Genomic DNA, 22,409 nt, shown 5'->3' with positions numbered 1-22,409 from the left:
AAATTTTCTGTTTCATATTTATTTAACTCTGTCTTTAAGATTTGCGTGTGAAAATCATCATCATTATTATTTGTTTTTAATTCAGCTAGGGTTTTCCCCAAAGAGATACTTTTATATGTGACAGCATGAAGTTGGTAATCTAGATCAAGATCGATCGTAGTATTCACAGAAGCATCCATCAAAGTTTGAAAAATAGTGCTTGTTTGTGCCTCTGGAACTGAGGGCGTATTTTAACTGACATCCATTTTCTCTGTTTGAACTAAGTTTTTGTTAGTATGAGAAGTTTTATCTTTGCTGGACTCAATATCTTTTTTGCTTGCAATAGGAGTTGTGTGTCTAGGAGACCCCTTATCTTTAGTATGAGGTAAAGATTTTGTCTTTTGTTTTGAGATAAAAGGATTTTCTTTTTGTGTGTTAAGTGTTGAGCATTGGGCATTTATTAGAGATTGAGTTATTGGGCTAGATAATGTAGGTTTCCGTTCCCACTCGTTTTTAATTTCAGCCAGAGCTTTATCATAAAGTTCTTGATTTGACTTAGATATTTTTTCAACCGGGTACTTAAGTCTATTGTTGTAATAGTGACACAAGTCATTTTTGTAAACATTTGCAGTTTTATCTGAAGCAAAAAATTGTACTTTGTGACATTTTTTATAAGTTTCACTATCTACATGTATTATTTTTCCAGGCCAATCAGGGTAACCCCTCACTTTGGCAAAGACTAAAGTTCCAACTGAAAACTCACTATTTTCTGTAACTCTATTTAGTGGAGAATTCATTGCCAGTATGTGGAGTTAACTCAATAACTTTTTATTTTACCAATTATATCAAATATAGTTATAGTATTAATTTGAGTATAGTTGTAGTATTAATTTTCAGTTAATTATATAAAATATGTAATATTATTCAATAATATTTTCTCCTTTTATAAAATATATGTACAAGCAAAGTTAATTAGTAAAAATGTAACTGGTGATAATATTGTCAGAAAGTAGTTTAAGAATGAACCTGTTTATATGTTCAAGGTCAATGTCATATGTGTTTTATTGTTGTCACCAGTCTATGGCCAGATGAGTCAGAGTGATCAGTTGTAAAATAGATTAAATCACTAACTGAATAATATTGGCAATCAGCTGTTTTGGCAAGTTTTAGCTTGATGTTGGCAGAATAACTAGTTATAGCTGAATAAAGTAGTTCTATTTTATTTATTCAATTGTATTTATTTAATTTATTTTATAGTCAGTAAAAAGTTATCAAAAGGAATAACTCTTCATAACAGTTGCTCTATACAAAACATCCACTCTCTGCAAGTTCAGTATATGTGCTCAAACAAAACATATGTTACAGAACGTACAATGTAAGTGCACTTTTAATCGTAAATAATTACTGAAAAAATTTGTTAAAAACATAAACTTATAGATTTTTCATTAGTAAAATACTGTACTTTTCAAAATTAAATCACAACACATAACAACTTGTACTTTAAATTAATACATTTCATTACAACCACAGAGGCTTAAAAACTACAAAACACTTAAAAATGGCCCCTTAATACTCGGTATATTTTGGATATCACCTAAGTATTCATATGGATGTTTTTGTGTCTAGTCGGCTACAGCCACATCCACCTCTGCTACTGTCACTTCACCTGAAGTTCGGTCCTCTCCACGCTCCCGACATCCCAGTCCTAAACATGGAGAGGGCTCATCTTTCGGTGGGGAGTGCAGCCAATCCTTCAACGTCATCGAATCCGCTTCCTTCCTCAACATGTTACCTCCGAACATGTTTGGTTAGTATATCTTCATATATCTTGCTACATAGCAGTAAGCATTTAAGTAAAATATAATATTTCTCTGAACTTTAATTTATCTATATTTAATACTAAATATATTAACCCTCTAAGTGGCAAGCGCCGTCTCAGCCGTCGCTTCACATTTAAGGCCGTTGCTCCGCAACCGTCCATTATTTTTAGGCCTAGTTTGAACTATCGTATTCTTCATGAAATTTCCTATACATATCATATAGTATAGTGTGTATTCATGTTACTAATGTTTGCTGGCTTAAATGATTCCGACGGTTTTCGTTTGACCTGGCGGCAGACGAGAGAACAGCTGTCTACTCGTCTCGTCACTGTTTTGTTTGGCGAATTTGCGTACTGTTATTGTCAGTATATTATTGTTTATCGCGTTTGTGTTACCGGTAAATGTTTAGGTTATTTCGTTCGTCATGGAAAATGTTGGGGTACTTTGGGATACCGACTACACCAGTATGAGGAACACAAACATAAATTTATAGAAAAAAAAAACATTATAGAACGAAAAAGCAACTCTTCAATTACAAACTTACAATGATTATTAATTGTTAATGGGTTTCCTGTGACGCCCAGAAAGCAGCAATATCAATGATGAGTGAGTCTAGTGGATTTCAGCAGCAACTGCCGACCGCAACGCATATTTTTGATGTAGGCAACTAGTCATGATCTTGTAAAAAACGAATGGCCCCCTCTTCGCTTCTGGGTAAATCCCAAATTCTCATTGTGTCATCATTAATCTATTACACACACAGTAAAACATGGAAGTACAACAAAACGACGCACTCGACGACACTTCGGCACGAAAAGTACAAGAATGCGGCGCATCAGCTGAACGGGCGGCGAGAATCTGTAGTCACGTTATCTACTAGATCGCTCGACTTTGACCTTTGTCTGAGGATGGGGAGGGGTTTGCGATAAGACAATTCGCTCGACTTTGACCTTTGTCTGAGGATGGGGAGGGGTTTGCGATAAGACAATTCCTGTTTTATATTTACGAAATATACTGTGCTATGACAAACTAAGCCACTATTATAGGCCCTACACTACTGGGAGGAAAAGACAAGCCCCTTCTAGTGACTCGGGAGAAAAAAAAACCAGTTTATATACATAGATTTAGTTTTTCCCATCTAACTTTTTTGTTCTTGTAAATAGAAAAAAATGTATAAGAAGTAATTTGTTTGGAATAAAATTGTGTATATTCTGTGAATTTGACATTATTTTGTAGCTCCAGTAGTTTCAAAGTGACGGACAGTAGAACTTAAAAAATTATTTTTTCTAAAAATTTTTTTTACACATCTACAATGATATTAATCTGAAAATAATGGTAAGGCAACCAAATATTATATTTATTCTTATTCTATAGTTCATAAGGAAAACAAAAAATATATAATGTTGCTAGGTTATCACTTAGATAATATTTTCTAAAAATAAGTTTAACGATCACAGCAATTTTGCCCAAAAATGGCCTGCCACTGAGACCACAAATGACCGCCACTTATAGGGTTAAGTAGAGATGGTCATGATCCATACCACTCCTGATCTAAAACAATATAATAAATAGGAGTATGCTGCAACATCTGTTGCTTACACGTTTTGCTGAGGTTGCATGCAAAATTTAAACTCTAGCTCATTTCATTTTCAAGATGTCCTGCAGACAGAATTTTAACATTATTTTTCTCAACAAGTTCATCAGTAGCCACAGATGGCCACAACTTCTTTTGTCAATCGAACAAGCAAACCCATTCCCGAACAACTACTTCACTCGTTGTCTTCAATCCATACATAATACACAGTTTTTTGTAAATTTTGCTTTAGTGATGAGAATCGAATAATAGCATACATTTCACTCATAGTGGGATTTTTTTTATTTCAGTACACATTTTGACAAGCAACAGAAAAACAACACTTTACCACGGATAAATGCCCACTGACTTGACGTGCAAATTGAACCTACCACTGGGCACAGCAAAAACCGATTTGTCACTTAAATCTGGGCAACCTTAAGGGTGTCCAGGAGCGGCACATCACTAACTGAAAATGTTGAGATTCTGGGGTGCAAGGGTAATTCGATAGGTCTAGTCTACTGGAGGAGATGACTGTTGGAGTCGGTGGGGTTCGTTCCTTAAGTATCAAAGGTTCTTGCTAGCCTCAACATAAGGGTGTGCCACCCCCTGCCTGCTTTGACTGGAGAGGCTGGTTCAGAGCTGGCCTCCCCTTCTTTCGAGGGGACATGACTTGAGATTAGTGCCCTAAATTCTTCCTCATGGATCTTGACAGGAGGTGGCACTACCCCCAATCTTACCCATTCAGAATATCCTGTCACTCTGGAAGCAGCGCGAAGGTCCTTATAGGACTAGGTGCAATTTATAAGCTTCTTGTCCTAAGAAGAAAAAAATAACAAAAATATATATATATATATATATAAGTTAGAAATAGTTATTCTGAAGAATATGTTAAACTTCTTCACACAGCTCTATTAACCCTTTTAAATGCATACACTTATTTTGGGCTGTGGACAAAAATCCAAGGTTAATATATACATTATGTGTGAAAATACCAGCAAAAAATAGAAAAGTTTGCAGAATTGTTTATCCCCCGCTTGTGTGATATTGACCATATCGCACTTTTAACCCTACACTTTCAAAAATCGATTGGGCCTATTTAAAATAAACTTTTAGCAATGAAGCTACTGGCAGCAGTGGTTAGAATTATTTTTACACTATTTAATTGTAAAAATTTGAGGATTGAATTCATAGGCATGAATCTTTATGTTGTTGAGTTCAGTGTCGGTAATTGAGACAATACAACGTGTACAAAATAGAATTTTAACTGTAATTAAAGAAATCACTGTTTCATTCAATAGCATCTAAATAAAAAAAACATTTTCAGATACATTCGTTTACCCCATATTGTTCATTTACACAATAAACAAAAATTAAGGCTTTTAGTTCTTTCTACTACATCAGGGTTCCCACCCGACCGTGAAAACCGTGAAAACCGGGAATAAAGCCTGTGAATTTCGTTCACCGTGAAAAAACCTTAAATAAGCCGTGAATTTTGTTTACATACCGTGAAAATCTCTACAACTTTTGAATAAATAAAATCAACACGGGTCGTCGTCAGACGATCATATGGGAAAAAGTTGACCTTCGCTATTGCAAAGTAAAAAGTAGCACGCAATGTAGGGGATAGACCACGAAGTTTGACAGGTGCTGCTATCTGAGCGATTTTTACTGATAATATGGTTTATAAACAAATGAGGAAAAGGAAGGGCCGGTGGGAGATGACGCTTCCGGCTCAAATCACGTGAGCCTGTCTTTGTCTGTCGCCAGGTTCCGGGCCTTGGCTACGCTACGCGGCTGTTAAACAAGGCATTCTCTGATTGAACGCGAGATTAATAACACAATTTAATTACTTGATAGATTGTCGTTTAATGTAAACACTTTTCGTATTGGAGTTTTATATTATATCAGATATAGTCTATTATTGTTTTCATAAAATAAAAAAAAGTATACAAATCCTTAATCTAATGTAAGGAATTTAAATTACATTTTAACTTAATTTCATTCTATTAAATCCCTTATTTTATTTAAATATTAATGAGAAAAATGCTATTCAGTACGATATCTATATCGTTGTGTGTAATGATGTTAACACAATGTAATAATTATAAAAAATTTTAATTTATGGTGGACAATAAATTGAATTAATTTAGGGTCTTGCGTAAATAAATAGTATAATAATGTGACGGAGCAGAACCTACACGGACACATATCAATTAACGCAGCGAGACGAGACCATAACTTTATAGGCCTATATAACTGTTTTAATTACCAGTAAGGTCGTTTGAGAAAACAATTTTATTTTTCATCTCTTTAGATATTAAACGGTAGTGATATGCGTTTTCCTTATCAATAATATTTTTTATGATTCCTAAGCTGCATGGATATTACGAGTGTACACGGTTTAAATCTTTTATGGTGAATGTGTGTTTAAATTGTATTAATGTATTAGTAAAATATTACAAATGAAACGTCATGTTATAAAAAACGTTAGAAAAAAAACCATTGCATTTTTTCTAACCAGGAAACAACAAACGTCAAGTAACTTTGTAGTGTTAAGCTTTATTACTACAAAACTACAAATCGAGGAAGTCGTCCAAGTATAATTTTGTCGGGTTCCATACGACTACGTTAACGCTATTAATCATTTCATGCAGATGAAAAATATATCGTACAAGGTTCATTTATTGTAATGTGGTGCAGCGATGTTATGGTAAAAATAACCTTTGTTGTCTTACTGTCAATGAGAGTGGAAGGGGAGGGGTATATCGTGTACTCCACTCCCCCCATCCTCGGACAACAGCTGGTTTCATTGTCTCAACATGAAAGATTTGTTTCCCCAGCTCGGCACTCCAATCTTATTCTTATTGTGAGAATTGATATAAAGATTTAAAAGCTTTTCATTCAACTCATTCTGACACTTTCTCACGGAAATTCTTCTGTTGAAAGAGGCTTCTCTGTCAACAAACAGTGTATAGTTGAAAACTTGAAGGAGGAGAGTTTAGTCGCGTTGAGAAAAAGTTTGTGACGGCATATCAGCAGCAGGAGGATTGGAGGCAATGGAAATCACTAATGAATTAGTTCATGCTGCCAAAAATTCCCACGCCCACTACTCGGAGCACTTGGCAAAACAACGAGAAGAAATGAAAGACAAAATTAATTCTGAGAAAGAGAGGAAGCAAGCTGCAATAGAAAAAAAAGAATTGGAAGCACAAAAAATTCCAGGTTTTGTCCGACGCCAGGAAAAGGGCAGCTGAGTTAGACGATAAGATACAGGAACTTAGCAAAAAGTGCAAATCGTAATTCACTTTTATTCTAGACATTTTTATCAATTTCTTTTATTTATGTGTACAAATATAATTTTTTTTTTGTATAAACTGGTACCAAATAACTTTTCTTATAACAAGTTGTATATAATTTTTATAACATTTAACGTTTATATGTTATTTTAATTTCAATAAAATTGCCTTTTCTTATGTACTAATTAAAATGTGAACCTGTGATTATGTGAAAAATTTTCTGTGGAAAGAAATCGATCGAAATAATAATAATAATATGTGTTAAACAAGAAAATAATTTTAATAATCACGCAAGTGTGTACTTCATGGACTCAAACGAGTTAGCCTTAGCCAACGTACGAATCCTGTCACCCTGCATCTTGTCTAACCTGTGTCAACAAAGTTTCTCTCAGATTTCAACAAACTTGTAAGTTTAAAGAAAATTATGAGCTATGTGCATGCTAATTATATTGAAATTTGTCTTTGTCATTGCTTTGATGACTGTTATGATGATGTTTTGTAAAAATAATATGCCCTTGTTATATTCATTATGTAGCAAATCGCACATAAAATCGGTTAGCGGCTCGCCGCTCATTGCTTGCGTCGTAACCGAAGCCTATTGTTATTTCGTTCTTTTAGGACGTTTCCGTCAATTCCTGCACGACCAATGACATCGTTAGTCAAATGGGAAGAAGTTTTATATTGTATTTTACCGCTCTGGCCGCGTCTGTAGTGTTTACGTCTCAACTTCGCCCCTCTCCAACACGATTTTGTTTGTACCTGTAACGTTGTTTATGAAAACTTTTCCGACCTTGAATTTTAATTTTTTTTAACCGTGAAAACCGTGAATTAGCCGTGAATTTGAGTATTTAGATTGAGTGGGAACCCTGTACATGCTTAATGCGTGGGTCAGAAGAATTTAATATAGTGACAGTATGTACTAGTGAAAATAAAATTTGAATGTACACGATTTGTAATCTAAAATGTGTGTTTAGGGCTGTCAGAATGGGAAGATGCTGGAATTGTGGCTCAAGTTTTGGCTGCTTCTCAACAAGAGTACCTTGACAATCTGAAGAAAGCGAGGGATGCTAACAATGCACATCAAATTGACAGTGATGCCAACTTTGGAGGCCCTTCAACATCTAGTTAACGACATTGTTTATTCTCAATTTTTTTTATAGAGTGAAGATCTGTTGATCACAAGAGTAAATTATATCTTAAAGTTTTTCTATACAAAACCATTGATTGAAATTAGTAGCCACTGTTCTGTGCATATCCAAACGATGTTTTATCTATTTTTTTAAGATTATATAGTGGGATACACGGTGGTGAACAGAGAATAGTGTTTTAAGCATCAGAAACTTCAGAACTTACTTTTTAGTTTTAGTCAAACACCTTAATACAGTACTTTGTAAGAATTCAAAGTTAACATGGTGTAATAAATTTAACTAAGTTAATATTAACATTAGAACTGGCAAGGCTTTACTGACTAATGTCTTTGGCTGTGTGTAAATCGTTTTCATTACTAATCGTTTAATGCTACTTATTAGAACATTACGTATTGTTTAAACTGAATTGTATGTAAATCTATTTTACATTTTAAATGAAAAATATGACACTCATTTCTTTTTACTTCCGGTGTTTTGAAGTCATTTCTAATACCCGGTCATATCAGTATAAACATCAATAGCGAAAATAGATGATTACCAAGATTTGAACTGTTTATAAACAATTGCATGATAGTTGTGTACCAAGATTTGAACTGTTTATAAACAATTGCATGATAGTTGTGTACCAAGATTTGAACTGTTTATAAACGGTTGCATGATAGTTGTGTACCAAGATTTGAACTGTTTATAAACGGTTGCATGATAGTTGTGTACCAAGATTTGAACTGTTTATAAACGGTTGCATGATAGTTGTGTACCAAGATTTGAACTGTTTATAAACAATTGCATGATAGTTGTGTACCAAGATTTGAACTGTTTATAAACAATTGCATGATAGTTGAGTACCAAGATTTGAACTGTTTATAAACGGTTGCATGATAGTTGAGTACCAAGATTTGAACTGTTTATAAACGGTTGCATGATAGTTGTGTACCAAGATTTGAACTGTTTATAAACGGTTGCATGATAGTTGAGTACCAAGATTTGAACTGTTTATAAACGGTTGCATGATAGTTGTGTACCAAGATTTGAACTGTTTATAAACAATTGCATGATAGTTGTGTACCATAATTTGAACTGTTTATAAACGGTTGCATGATTTGCAGAATCGACCCCAGTAGTGAATAAATCTGAAATAATTGAAACTAGTACATGCAAATTTTAATTGTGACATTCAAGAGTTGTCTTGTTTTTATCCTAGTGTAAGGTAAGGTTTCCAAGTACAGTCCATGCTTGCCAGTTCTAGAGCCAACAGTGGCATGCCGCATTCTGTATAGTAATTAAAATTGAGTACATAGCACAATAATAACTATACTAAATAAAAACAGGCAATTTTTGCTCTATAAAATAATCTTACAAAGATCGATATAAATGTTGAAAATGCATGAAAATTTTCTTACAAAGTAAGATGAATAAACCATTACCACTGAAGTTATTGTTGTAAAATCAATTTTTATAGTGTATATGGTAAAAGTCACAAAGTAAAATTGTGAAAAGATCAAATTGTTTTTAAATAAGAGACATAAATCATTAGAACTGACGTTATTGTTGTATTGTTTGTTAAGAGGCATAAAACAATACCACTGACAATGTTTTGAGGTAATTTGTAACATCAGCGTTTATAAATACATTTAAATCAAATAAAATGTTATTGATATATACAATGTAAATGTGTAACATCAACGTTAAAAATGCATTCAATTCAAATAAAATGTATTTATATGTATAAGATACATCTATGTACAGTATACTCACTATATACAGTGTAAAAGACTGCCCATTTTTAATGTCTAGTAGTTAACTAATCGACCTAGACATACAGTTAGAATTAGTATATAGAATTTCTATATACTGTTTCCTAACCATGTTAACTCTTAAAACCCATTTTAAGTTACTAATAATAACTAACTAACTAACTGTAAAATTTAAAACTACATGTAAAACAAAGCTTAAAACGATAGAAATGTTTTTAATAAAAATAATTTTAAACAATAATTAATGACACTGGGTTGCAGATTTTTGTGAATGAACCATGTAGTTTGTTTTCGTTTTAAATGTTTCCGCTAAGAAGGAGATCACTATGACTTTGCTATTCACGTATCATGCTTTATCTCCGTAAAACTAAATTTAAAAAAAATGTTCTGCCTTCTTTTGAAATATTATTATCATACTAATATTGTTGTGGAATTAATTTTTATATTGTTTTTTTTTATTTTGTATTATTTTGTAATATTTTATATGCAAAGTAAAATTGTTACAAGATCAAAAATTTAAAAAAATAAGAGGTATAAAGCAGCGCTACTGACATGATTGTTGTATTCATTGTTAAAAGGTATAAAACAATAAGATTACTTGTACCAAAAAGGATTTGAGAAAGAACAAATTTAATTATCTTTAATAAAATTTGTTCTTTCCTCAAATTCATTTCAGTACATAGAATCTTAAAATAATATACTGCAAGATCTCACTATTTTTATGTTTTAAATATTCAAACATCCAACCTAAGTCTGCTTAGTTTTAAGAATATTCTTAAGGAAACTTTCAAACCAAACCTCTGGGCTTAGTTTTAAGAATATTCTTAAGGAAACTTTCAAACCAAACCTCTGGGCTTAGTTTTAAGAATATTCTTAAGGAAACTTTCAAACCAAACCTCTAGGTCAATTAATTAAACTATTCACTGACATTTGATATGGGTGGTTTATATGGCCCTGTATAAATATATATGTATATACGTTTTATTATAGCTTAGTAAATTGTACTGTTTCATAGTTTTTAAGTTAAAATATTCCAATTTCTCTTCTGAATGATTAGTTTTCATCTGTAAACGATTTGAAAATATTGAAGTGACAGTGTATTTTAAATGGGATGTTGCATGCTATGTAACAAGTGCTGGAATATGTGCTAAAAGAACATCATTTTTCCAGTGTGTACTTATGTTATACATTTTTGTTTGAAATTACGTTAGTCTTTCATGTATTGAACTGTTACTGAGCATGTTTTCAGTAAGTTTTCTTGGGCGGAGAAAGAGTAATTTGATAATGTGTTTAAAATCATAGGGAGATGGGGTAACTAGAGCTTTGGGTTTGGATCTTAATTTGTTGCCTCTTCCAAAAAAGTACAATAAGCTGGTTTCTTATGTACATTCTCTCAGTAGTAATGTAGAATTTTTATTTTCTGGAAGTTTTCTCAGTTTATCCTTGGTTATGTATTACAAATAGATGGAGCAATCAAATGCCGACTTTGGCCAGTGCGCCGGTGCGAGTTTTGGTGCTCAACCAAGAGGAGTGTCACCGTCAATTACTGACATCATACTTACTATGTAATTTGAACTGCGTGACAGCGATGTCGCTCCCCTCATCGATTGCACAGGTCCCTTTCCCAGTCCCAGTCAACATCGCACTTCAACCAGCACGCTGCTCTGTCAACTCTGTGTTATTCACCGGCCATAATACCTGCTCAAATTTGACGTTCACGTTGCAGTGTTTTGTGAATACTGTACGTCTTGTAAAGAAGGCAGTAAAGTTGTTTAAATTCCTCTTGATAATGCCTCGAGTTCATTAATATGATCCTTGGTTTTCTTTAATAATCAAGAATGTAATGTATTGATACGTATCTTGAAACAATATACGTATCAATATACACACTGGGATTCCATGTAAATTTCAAATGTATACCTTATTTCATTCTTGTCCTTCAGACAATCACATAAAAAGAAATGTTTTATATCCCCACGACAGACAAATTCACGCCACCAGACAGGTTTACTAGTGTTGCTGATGGCAGTGCTGCTGATTGCTGTTTTGGATTCAACTAATTACATGACAATGCCCCATCTGTTCGTATACAATCAAGGGTTTTTATTAACAAATTTTGCATTCCATTAAACAAATTTATGATGCCTGAAGTTTGATATTGATGATATTTTTTATCTTCTATACTATGAGAGGCTATGCTTGGACTTATTGCTATGATTATTTTAATTTTAAATTAACATTCATTACATTTTAAACTTGTTGATAGTAATTTAATCTTTTGATGTATGTTGTGTGAAACTGAGGGGAACTGCACTAAGTTGTTTGATATTTTAGCTAGTAAGTTTATTTCAAATATTTGATGAAATATATGGTTGATATTTCAAAACATATTTTTAAAAAATAGGAAAATTGACTTATTTCAGCTAAAAGTATATTCCTTGCACTTAAAATGTGAAGTACTATCCAAATATGGGAAGTATTTTTATTTTGAATATACATTTTTTATGTAAAAGCCTCATAAATGTAGCAGGAGCACTTGGAATTTGATTAGCATTTGTTGAACAACTCTTCTAAATATTGAACAATGATGTGTACTTTTGTCATAAATACACAATTTATCATTATTCAAAACCCAATGTTTAGTTTCTGTTGTAAAATATTTGATTTTTTTACTGTAAAGTAGAGTTATGTTAATTTACACTGTGCTGTAAAACTTTCAGTGTGTAATTTAAACATGTTGTTGTGTTAGAAATTTGATTTTAATTAAAGATATAATTGTTTACCAAGGAATTGTCTTATTCTTCTGCTTACCTACAGCTATTTCATTATAATACAGTATCAATCTACGTTTTTTTGAGTCCATTTAAAGTATTTTTTATTTAATGTGGTCAGTAGAATACACATTATAAGTAACCATTGACAACGTTCCAGTAGAAGGAATCTTAGAAGGAGTTTTAATTGATTAAGTGACAAATACTTTGTTTAAGCAGCATCCATTCTCATCATTAGTTCCTCCAACTTGATGAGGGTTTTTGGAAGTTTACCTTATGAGAAGCATCCATTCTCATCATTATTCCTCCAACTCAGTGATTTTGAAGAACCAGATGAGGGTTTTTGAAGTTTACCTGATTATCCAACTTGAGTTTTTGGAAGTTTACCTTATGAGAAGCATCCATTCTCATCATTAGTTCCTCTTGATGAGGGTTTTTGGAAGTTTACCTTATGAGAAGCATCCATTCTCATCATTAGTTCCTCCAACTCAGTGATTTTGAAGAACCTGATTAGGGTTTTTGGAAGTTTACCTTATGAGAAGCATCCATTCTCATCATTAGTTCCTCCAACTCAGTGATTTTGAGGAACCTGATGAGGGTTTTTGGAAGTTTACCTCATGAGAAGCATCCATTCTCATCATTAGTTCCTCCAACTCAGTGATTTTGAGGAACCTGATGAGGGTTTTTGGAAGTTTCCTTATCATGAGAAGCATCCATTCTCATCATTATTTCCTCCAATTTAGTGATTTGAGGAACCTGATGAGGTTTTTGAGAAAGTTTAATGGTTTAGAAGAGACATCTGTTATGCCAGGGGCTGCACTGGATGGAATCTGCTACTGATCCACGGGTTTATCATTCATGTGCTTGCTTTTTTGTATTTTTTTGTCAATTTCAGCAATTTTTGCTTCACTTGGAAATGTTTCTTGTGAAAATGATTTGTTTGTTTCACTTGTCAGTGGGATGGTACTTTCATGTTTGCATTTTTCATCATCAATGAAACAGATTTCATCACCTGCCGGTTTATTTCTCTATGAGTCAATAATTTTTTCTTATATGTTAATGGTGGCTAGTTTTATCTAGATTTACATCCCCTATTATCAAGTATTAGTGATTAACCATTGAATTTTGTCTATTTCAAAACAAAACCGATTTATTTGCAAAAATATATAGCAGGGCCCTCAAGGGGCAGTTACTGTACCGATACGGTGACGACAAGTAAGGGGTGTTGTGAGCAATTACCTATTTGGAATAAAACCCATCATGTTTTTTAGCTTAAAATTCCGTTCTCATACCTTTGTCATTATAAATTGTTAGTTTACTACCCAGTGGAGTAGCCAGGGTCCGGGTCACCCTCAAAACATTACAAATGTCAGTAATTCATATTTCTTGTCTACTTAGTTTCAGTGGTTTTAGTCCTTGTGAAAGTATTGATAAAAACTTATGTACTCTAGTTTTCAAATATAGAATAAATATTGATCAGTATAATCAACGAACATTAATAATGAGAACTTGTCAATTTTAAATGTTGTAATACGTTAGCATTTAATATTACCAATTAATTCACGCCATGCCACTGGCTGTGGACTAACTTGGGGCAGTGAAGAATATTTAGGCGGGGTGGGAATCAGAGGAAGCGTAGACGGTCAGCTGTTTTTTGTTCCAACTTAACACAAGCAAGTTTCCATCAATTTTCAATCACTACTGAAAACTTCCTCCAAGTCTACAAAACTAAAGCAAGAAATGTAGTTACTCTAAGTGGTGCTCAAAGGGCCAAGGAAAGGAGCAAAATCGAGAGTACTTAAAGCCCTTTGTTATAACCATTGTATTTTGAGGAGAAAACGAAATCCCCCTTCGTATTCATCGAGATTGTGGGTCGCTAACTGTAGAAAAACCTCCAAATAAAGATGGAAAGTTCAGAACCTTACTTCGATTTTGGGCTGAAACTGATGAAAAATTCAAGCAGCATTTTAATAAGTGTGTGTGAAATGCAACTTATTTAAGCCCTAATGTGGAAAAAAAAATTATTGATGTTGTGGAAAATTGATCCAAAGAAAACTCGTCCAGGAGATAAATAGTAGTGATTGTTTTTTTAATCCTAGGCGATGAAGCAATGGACGTCTTGGGGAAGGAGCAATTTTTGTTATGCATTCGCTACATTACAAAAGATGCTAAACCAGTACTAAAAGAGGATTTTCTTTCTTTTACACAGATTGTTGATTTATCTGCCAAAGATTTTCAGTTATTTTGCAAAATACAAAAGTATATTGAGCTTAGATATAACTAAACTCGGCCAAGGCTATGATGGATGCTCCACATTTAGTGGACATATAACTAGTGTCCATCAAAGGTTTCAGAATATGTATCCGAAGACTACTAGTATGTTTACTATAAGACCCACAGGCTAAATTTTGTTTTAACTGATTCACTTAACGTTCCTTGTGTGAGTCTGTAAATGATATATCAAGCATTGTTAGGAATAATGTACAGGCTAATGACGCATTGAAAACCAATACTTCTAATCTAGTCCCAGAAAGTAAGAAAAACTTACCTTTTGAGATTGTGTGAGACGAAGTTCATTGAGCTGCAGGACATCATCAGTACATTTTTTGGCTCATTTCAGCTATAATAGCCACTCTTCAAGAGTTGTCTGAAAGTAACAGGGCAGTATCATCGGCCGAAAATCTTTTCTCAGAAATTGAGAAGAGTAGTTTTTACATCTTACTAGTTACTTGCAAGTTTTGATTTAGCCTCACTTTGCCCTTATCAAAGTACCTTCAAAAAGTTGAAAGTGATCTATCATCAGCCATAAACTACATTAATAACTGATAAATACCCTTCAAAATGTAAGTTAAACGAATAAGGAAGGCATGGAAAATGACATTGAAGCCTTTCTGCATTATTCAAGAAGGCACAAACCTTGATAAAAGATAACTTTGATACAGAAAGTATTCCTCGACAATCCATTTGCCAAACAAAGAGACAATACTCCTCACATCAATGCAGAGGAATATTTATGTGAGAACAATATTTATACCATGCACAGACACACTGATTTCTGGTCTTGTAGATCGGTTTGGTGCAAACAAACCACTGTTAAAAGCTTTTGATGCACTGCTACCAAAAACCGCAGATGCAAACAATTTTAAGTCGTTAAGTAAGCTTTAACTGTTCTATGAAGATCATAATCAATTCTTGAATCTGAGTACTTACTGTGGTGTAGACAATGGTATGATGTTCAAGACAATCATAAACCAAAACAAATTATGGCCATCTTGGACAGTGCGATCAACTATTCTACCCTAACATAAACTACTTGTGGGTTCTGGCAACTTTGCCAGTATCTACAGGTAAAGTTGAGAAAGAGACCATTCTCATCATTGAAGATAACAAACGTACCTTAGAAATTCCATGGAAAATGATTGGTTTATAGGATTAGCTCTACCATCAGTGCATTACCCAGTTTCCATAACAGCAGATGAGGTACTTGACGAGATGATCAGATCAGGGATGACAAGAATTTTGTTGTAAGATAAAGTCAGAAGCTCACTTGTTTACTTCAAATTTTTAAACCAAATTGCCATTATAATTTGAATAAAGTGTTGTTTTTAAAATAGTTGTTATTCAGTATAAACTTTGAACTAATAAAGGATTTCATACAATAAATTGTTGCAAAAATTAGTGTTTAGCCATTATATTTTTTTCAACTTTCTGAGGGAGCACGCTCGGACTTTCCTTTTTCTCGTAGTTATAACACCCCCTACTCCTGTTATGCCCCCCAAAATAATTTCTTGGCTACGCCACTGTTACTACCATACACACACTAAAAGTAGAATATTGCTTTCAATAACCAATTTAACACTAGCTATAGGTTAACAAAACATGTAGCAATAAAAATATTCTTAACAAGAGGGTCACCACATCAATTCATCCTGAAAATTTTAGATTTTCAACCCACTATCTCAGATTTTGATGAAACTTTACATTTTTAGGTCTTTCATATAGATAAGGAAATATACCAATTGTTACATTCCTACCTCAACCCATTTTTGTTGTATAGGCAGTTAAAGTTTGGGCAAATTGAGCATTTTACATATTCCGAGAACACTGGACAAGCTTCTACTTTCAATTAAAAAAGTTGTATCTTCATCATTTATAGTGTAACCGTTAGGGAAATTTACAATATTATTTAGTAAACTGTGCTGATAACAAAAAATATAAACCCTAGATATCTTTATTTGCGTGACTTAAAAAAATATATTTTTGGTAGTTCTTTAAGATTCAAGATTTTATTCATCATTAATCATACAGTGATGCAATAGATTTCGTCAATAGCAATATAACATCATTTTACTTTTTTAATTGTTTGTTGAGTTCCGTTTGTAACTACTATATTTAAGTGAAAGTTTAAATAAATATAGAATAACATAATAAATAGTTACAGCACTATATACACTACACTGTAATAGTTTTAACATTAAAAACATAGATTACCAATAGGTTAAAAGACATACTATATAACCAATATATTTAAGTGAAAACTAAAACAAATATAAAACATTATAAATAGTTATAACACTATATAAACTACACTGTAATAGCTTCAACATTAAAAACATAAATTATTAACAGACTAAAAGACATACATTTATGAATAAATAATTAGACAACAGTTAAAAACATAAAAAACAATAAAATGTAAAACAATGAACAATGAATAGCCTATATACATTACATCAACATTTATAAAATACATACATTTAACTATCTAATCTGAATTTAGCTTTGATTCAAAATTAGTAAAAGATGTCCTTAAATTTACCATAATCAGTATCTAGATAGTCATCAACCTTGTAGAAAACTAGTTCCTTTAACCACTTTTTCAAGCAATATTTGAATTTATTAACAGAGACAATGTGAGCGGATTGTGGCAATTTGTTAAATAATCGATTTTTCATGCAAAATATGCTGTTATTTGTTTTTGTAAGTCTAGCAGGTAGTAAATCTAGGGCATAGTTATTTCTTGTGTTATAATTATGAATATCAGATCTAATTTTATATGTATGCAAATTTTCTTTTACGTTTATTAGACAGAAATACATATATAAACATGGGAGTGTCATTATTTTTAATTCTTTGAAAATGGGAAAACAAGATTCACGATTGTCCAGTCCTTTTATGGTCCGTAAAGTATATTTTTGCCATCTAAAAACTTGTTCCATATAAGTACTATTTCCCCGTAAAGTAACACCATATATAATCTGAGAGTGAAAAAAGCGTAATACGCATTGATCAACATATCACTACTAACACACAGTTTAAGTTTTCTTAGTAAATAAGTGATTTTAGATAGCTTTTTGCAAAGGTATTGTATATGTACATCCCATTTCAAACTGCTGTCTAAGTATAGGCCAAGTAGTTTTAATAAACTCTGTTTCAGTTAATTTAGTTAATCAAAAAATAATTGATTATGTCTTTTTTTTATTTATATTTAAACAATTTGTTTTAAACCAGCTCTCTGCAATATTCATTGATACATTCTGATCTACTTGCAATTTTCCTATGTCTTTTCCACTCCAAACTAAAGTAGTATCGTCTGCATATAATACCGATTTGTATGGTATATTACCTGGGAAATCATTTATTGCTATTAAAAATAGGAATGATCCCAAGACAGATCCCTGGGGAACACCAGATTTAATTAATTGAAAATTAGATCCATCATTATTTTGATATACCATTTGTTAACTGTTACACAAGTAGGATGTCATTAAGCCAAGTTCCTTACCTCCCAAACCATAACATTGCAATTTTTTCAATAATATTTCATGAGAGACACAATCAAAAGCTTTGGTCAGGTCAATCAGAGTAGCACATGTCAATATTTCATCTTCAAAACCGTTCAAAACATAATTAACAACACATTCAACGGCCTTAACCCGGCAGTGGTTGCTGTGGGTCATAGTGACCCGCACGTGACTTTTGTCATCTGTCTTGACTATACAAAAATATTAATTTTTCCGGCCTTTCGCATACCTGCCTGCCTCCCCACCCACTATAACTCAGAACAGTTTTGTTCAGTTAAAGCAAAACTGGTGTCCGGGATAGACACGAGTGGGTCACCGTGACCCGCAGCGACCGTTTTCATTGTCAAAGTGTCTTAGATCAAATTATTTTTTGAACAGTGTTTTTTTAGCGTTTATGGTGTTTTTATTAACATTTATAGCATATAATTTTTTATTCTATGTTATTGTTCAAAAACTAAGTGAAATGGCTGAAGGCTCAAGTACAAGTGCTCCCTTTCGAGCGACAGAGCGTGTAGTGTTGGATGAAAACAGAATTCTCCAGGCTCTGCAAGAAGATGTTGAATCCGATGTTGAAACTGGAGCTGAAACTGATGTTGGAAGTGACGTAGATGAAATAGAAGAAAGAGAGGACGATGCCTGCAGAAATTCAAATACAGAGCAGAGTGACGAAGATTCGGAAAATGATGGACCTGTGTCGGATGATGAAATTCCTCTTGCGTATAGAGGACATTACCTAGGATTACCTCATATTGTTTACTCATGTAATATAATTTATTATAATAACATGTTAAAGAGAAAATCTTTAAACTTTAAGTTTTTTTGAAAAATGTAATTTATTTTCAGGTATCAATGAAGAGTGCCTGACTTGTTTTACTTCAAACATTTTTCTCAAGATAATATTTTAAGAATAGTGATAAGTTTTGATTATTTCTTAAAAACTTAATGTAGTTATTATAAAATAAATTATATGCAATATTAGGTAAGGTTTAAATACTTCATAGTGGTTTTAATATTTTACTTAATAATTTTCTACTTAAGTTTTAGTTTTTATTTTATTACATTTGACAGGAGAATTTACTAAAAATATTTCTAAATAATGTATGTGTTTTAAATTTTATTTAGGTACTTTGTATCTTAAACAAATAAATACAATCATTAAAATTTAAATATTTTTGTAACTAGATTTTTATACAGACATTAGAAAATTAGTCAACACAAACTGCTAAGATTTGTGACATACATTTCATAATTTTAAAACAACATGTAAATAAATAAAAAATGTTTCCGAAACATGTTAAATTCTATTAACTAGCTTCAAAATTAATATATATGTAATATTAATTAAATAAGTAATAGAGCTTTTCAGATATAACAAGGTTTTAATTTGCGGGTCACATAGACCCACAGCGACCGGATTCAGGTGCGACATAGGCGCGACCACTCCCGGGTTAATTGTATTCAAGCCTGGAATAAAACCAAACTGTTCAACACAAAGCAAATTATTATTAACAAAGAAATTATATAATTGATCTCTAATACATGCTTCAAAAACTTTACTAATTACGGGGATTAATGATATTGGTCTGTAACTTGATGGATCAGACTTTTTTCCTTTCTTATAGATCGGTATTACCTTTGTAAATTTTAACATATCTGGGAACACACCTTCAGTTAAGGCTCTATTGAACAAGAAAACCAATGGCTTAATTACAAAATCAATGATTTCATTGATTATTCTATTTGATAACCCACATATATGTCTTCACTATTAGACATGCTAAAATTACTGACAATATATTTTACCTGTTGTTCAGTTATTGCATGCCAGAAAAATGTTTTATTTTGCATTATTAGATTATTACTATGTAAGTATTGATTTACAAGTAAGGTTGCTCCCATGACATCAATAGGTTTGTTAATGTTCATTTCTGTTGGTGCATTAATGAAGTAGTCATTAAAATTGTTTGACTTGATTGGACACTCAAGATTTCTACTGTTTCCACCAGATTCTACTCTAACTACCTTCTGTGCTGCTTTGCACTTGTTTTTAGAATTTGCAATAAATTCATTATTGTGTAACATTTTTAGCCTCATTAATTTTATATATGTAATGTTTTTTTTTCCTTTTGATACAGTTCTTTTAATTGTTTTTTTCTGTCCAACTCATCATTACTACATTGGACATATAAGTTATAGCGTACAATTACTCTTTCTTTAATTTTTTTTCAACTCATTGCTGTACCACTTATTTGTTTGCTTTGTTTTATTATGTTTGAATGTATTATTTTTTATAGGACAGCATTACTCAAAGGTATTTCTAAGATAACCTAACACATTTGTAATAATAGCAATTCTACATTCCGCTCACAGAGCATATAGCTCCAGTCAGTCTCACTTAATATGTGTTTAAGAGAATTGATAACCTTTACAGATAGCACTCTAAAACTACAAGGTGATACATCTTTCTGTTTGCTTTCTATATTCTCTCTAAGTATCTGACAATAAAGGCCATCATGATCTGATATATGTGGTTTGAAAACTTTGCATTCACTTACATTATGTACATTATTAGTTATGATGTTGTCAATACAAGCCAATCCTCTAGTAGAATTTTTGTTTAAACAAAATAAATTATAAGATGTCAGAAGGTTAAGAAAATTTTGAGACTCTTGTGAGTTTTCTGAAATATTTACATTGAAGTCACCTGTGATAACCAAGTCATATTCAGGCATAAACCTTCTGGTAAGAAAATTTAAAAAATTGTCTAATTTTGTCAAGAATAAGTTATTATCAGACTGAGGAGTACGATATATACTAACTAAACTATGTGGTAACTTTTTAAAACAATAGCAACTACTTCAAAAATACTTAAAACACGAAAAACAATTAACATTTAGTATTTCAAAATCGATGCTTTCCTTAACAAATATGGAACAGCCCCCACCTCTATGAGGTTCTTCTCTACAATACATGTCAGCCACAACAAAACCTTCAGCCACAACAAAACCTTCAGGTACATAAAGTAATTTTTCATATGAGTTAAGCCAGTGCTCATTTAAACTGACAACATTACAATTAAATTCATTCAACATTACTTCTAACATTCCAACTTTTTTTCTTAATGACTGAATATTTAAGTGAACTAAATTAAGTGGTGTAATGTTTATTACATTTTTACTACTTATATAACATGACATATTTTGTATTTTATGATATCTATTGATGTTGAGGCCAACTTCTTCTGTAGATAAGGTTTTGTGAATGCTCAAGCTGGTCTTCCATTTTCTGAAGTGAACGCGTTTCTCAAGTCTTTCTGATTCATTACGTCCACGTCACTTATAAGTTGTTGAGGTTTGAATGAAGAGACCCCAATTCTTTTCTGATTATATTTTACTACCGCTTCACATATTTGTTCTGAAAGCCACATTTTCCCATGAGTGTTGAGATGCATACCATGTCTTGTGTGATGTTGTCGCATTGCCTTACTAGATTCTACAAGAATAATATTACTATATTTTTCACTCAATTGTTTAAGGTTACTATTCACTTTTTTTACCTCACTGTTCACACATGACCAGTCAGATAGATCATATCTGTGAGGGACATCTACAATAACAAAATTATGGCTCTTCTTTTCATTCAGTATGTTTTCAATTCCAGTTATGAATTTATCACCTTCATTTCTTGCAACATCATTAGTTCCACCGATAATTACACATAGGTCTTCGTTTTCTAAGTTTTCTTTATTAATGGTTTCTATATTTAGAACCTGTTCAGATCGTCCACCAGGTCTAACAAAACCAATTGCTTTATAAAGGTTCTGCTTCTTATTTACATGCCATGATAAATTTTTCCCATGGCTGTCAGCACATATTAACAATTTTTTCTTCAGTTTTTTTTATTGTTACTGTGGTATCTATAGTAGTAGCTTGCTCTTCATCTATTTCAACACCCGTCAATTCATTGCTTTCACTCTCTATAATATTAAGTGACTCAAAGCGGTTGGGAGACATAAAAGAAATTTCTGGTTCAGTGTATGTTGATTTAGGTGATATATTTATTTTATTTAATCTTCTTCTTATTACTGTAGAGAATAATAAATCCTTATTGACGTTTCCTGTTTTTTGCAGTTCACTCATAGCAGCATCAATATGATTAGGAGTAGATGTAGGTGTATAATGTCTCAAATGTTGTATTTCACATCTATGGTTGCCCACAGAAGACTCCTTACATCTGCTGTTATGGCCACTATTGGTAATTC

The 22,409-nt window shown here is 32.4% G+C and overlaps 1 protein-coding gene and 1 long non-coding RNA gene across 2 annotated transcripts in view; one reads left to right on the top strand and one right to left on the bottom strand.

The window, feature by feature from the left end:
• LOC124368697 (OTU domain-containing protein 5) overlaps positions 1 to 9,250 on the top strand; it is a 51,218-nt gene extending 41,968 nt beyond the window's left edge. Inside the window, exons 8-9 of the mRNA XM_046825997.1 lie at positions 1,606 to 1,786; positions 7,646 to 9,250. Coding sequence (XP_046681953.1) covers positions 1,606 to 1,786; positions 7,646 to 7,800 — 336 coding nt within the window. The 3' untranslated portion in view covers positions 7,801 to 9,250. The remainder of the gene's footprint in view (positions 1 to 1,605; positions 1,787 to 7,645) is intronic.
• Positions 8,089 to 12,355, bottom strand: LOC124368698. Its single transcript, XR_006922987.1, has 2 exons — positions 10,470 to 12,355; positions 8,089 to 10,420 (listed from the first exon to the last, which is right to left on the bottom strand). It is a non-coding gene; the product is annotated as an uncharacterized LOC124368698 (long non-coding RNA).
• Between the last annotated feature and the right edge of the window lie 10,054 nt (positions 12,356 to 22,409).

Source organism: Homalodisca vitripennis, chromosome X (genome assembly GCF_021130785.1).
Source record: "Homalodisca vitripennis isolate AUS2020 chromosome X, UT_GWSS_2.1, whole genome shotgun sequence".
Classification (NCBI taxonomy): Eukaryota; Metazoa; Arthropoda; class Insecta; order Hemiptera; family Cicadellidae; genus Homalodisca; species Homalodisca vitripennis.
This window is presented reverse-complemented; position numbering and strand designations above follow the sequence as displayed.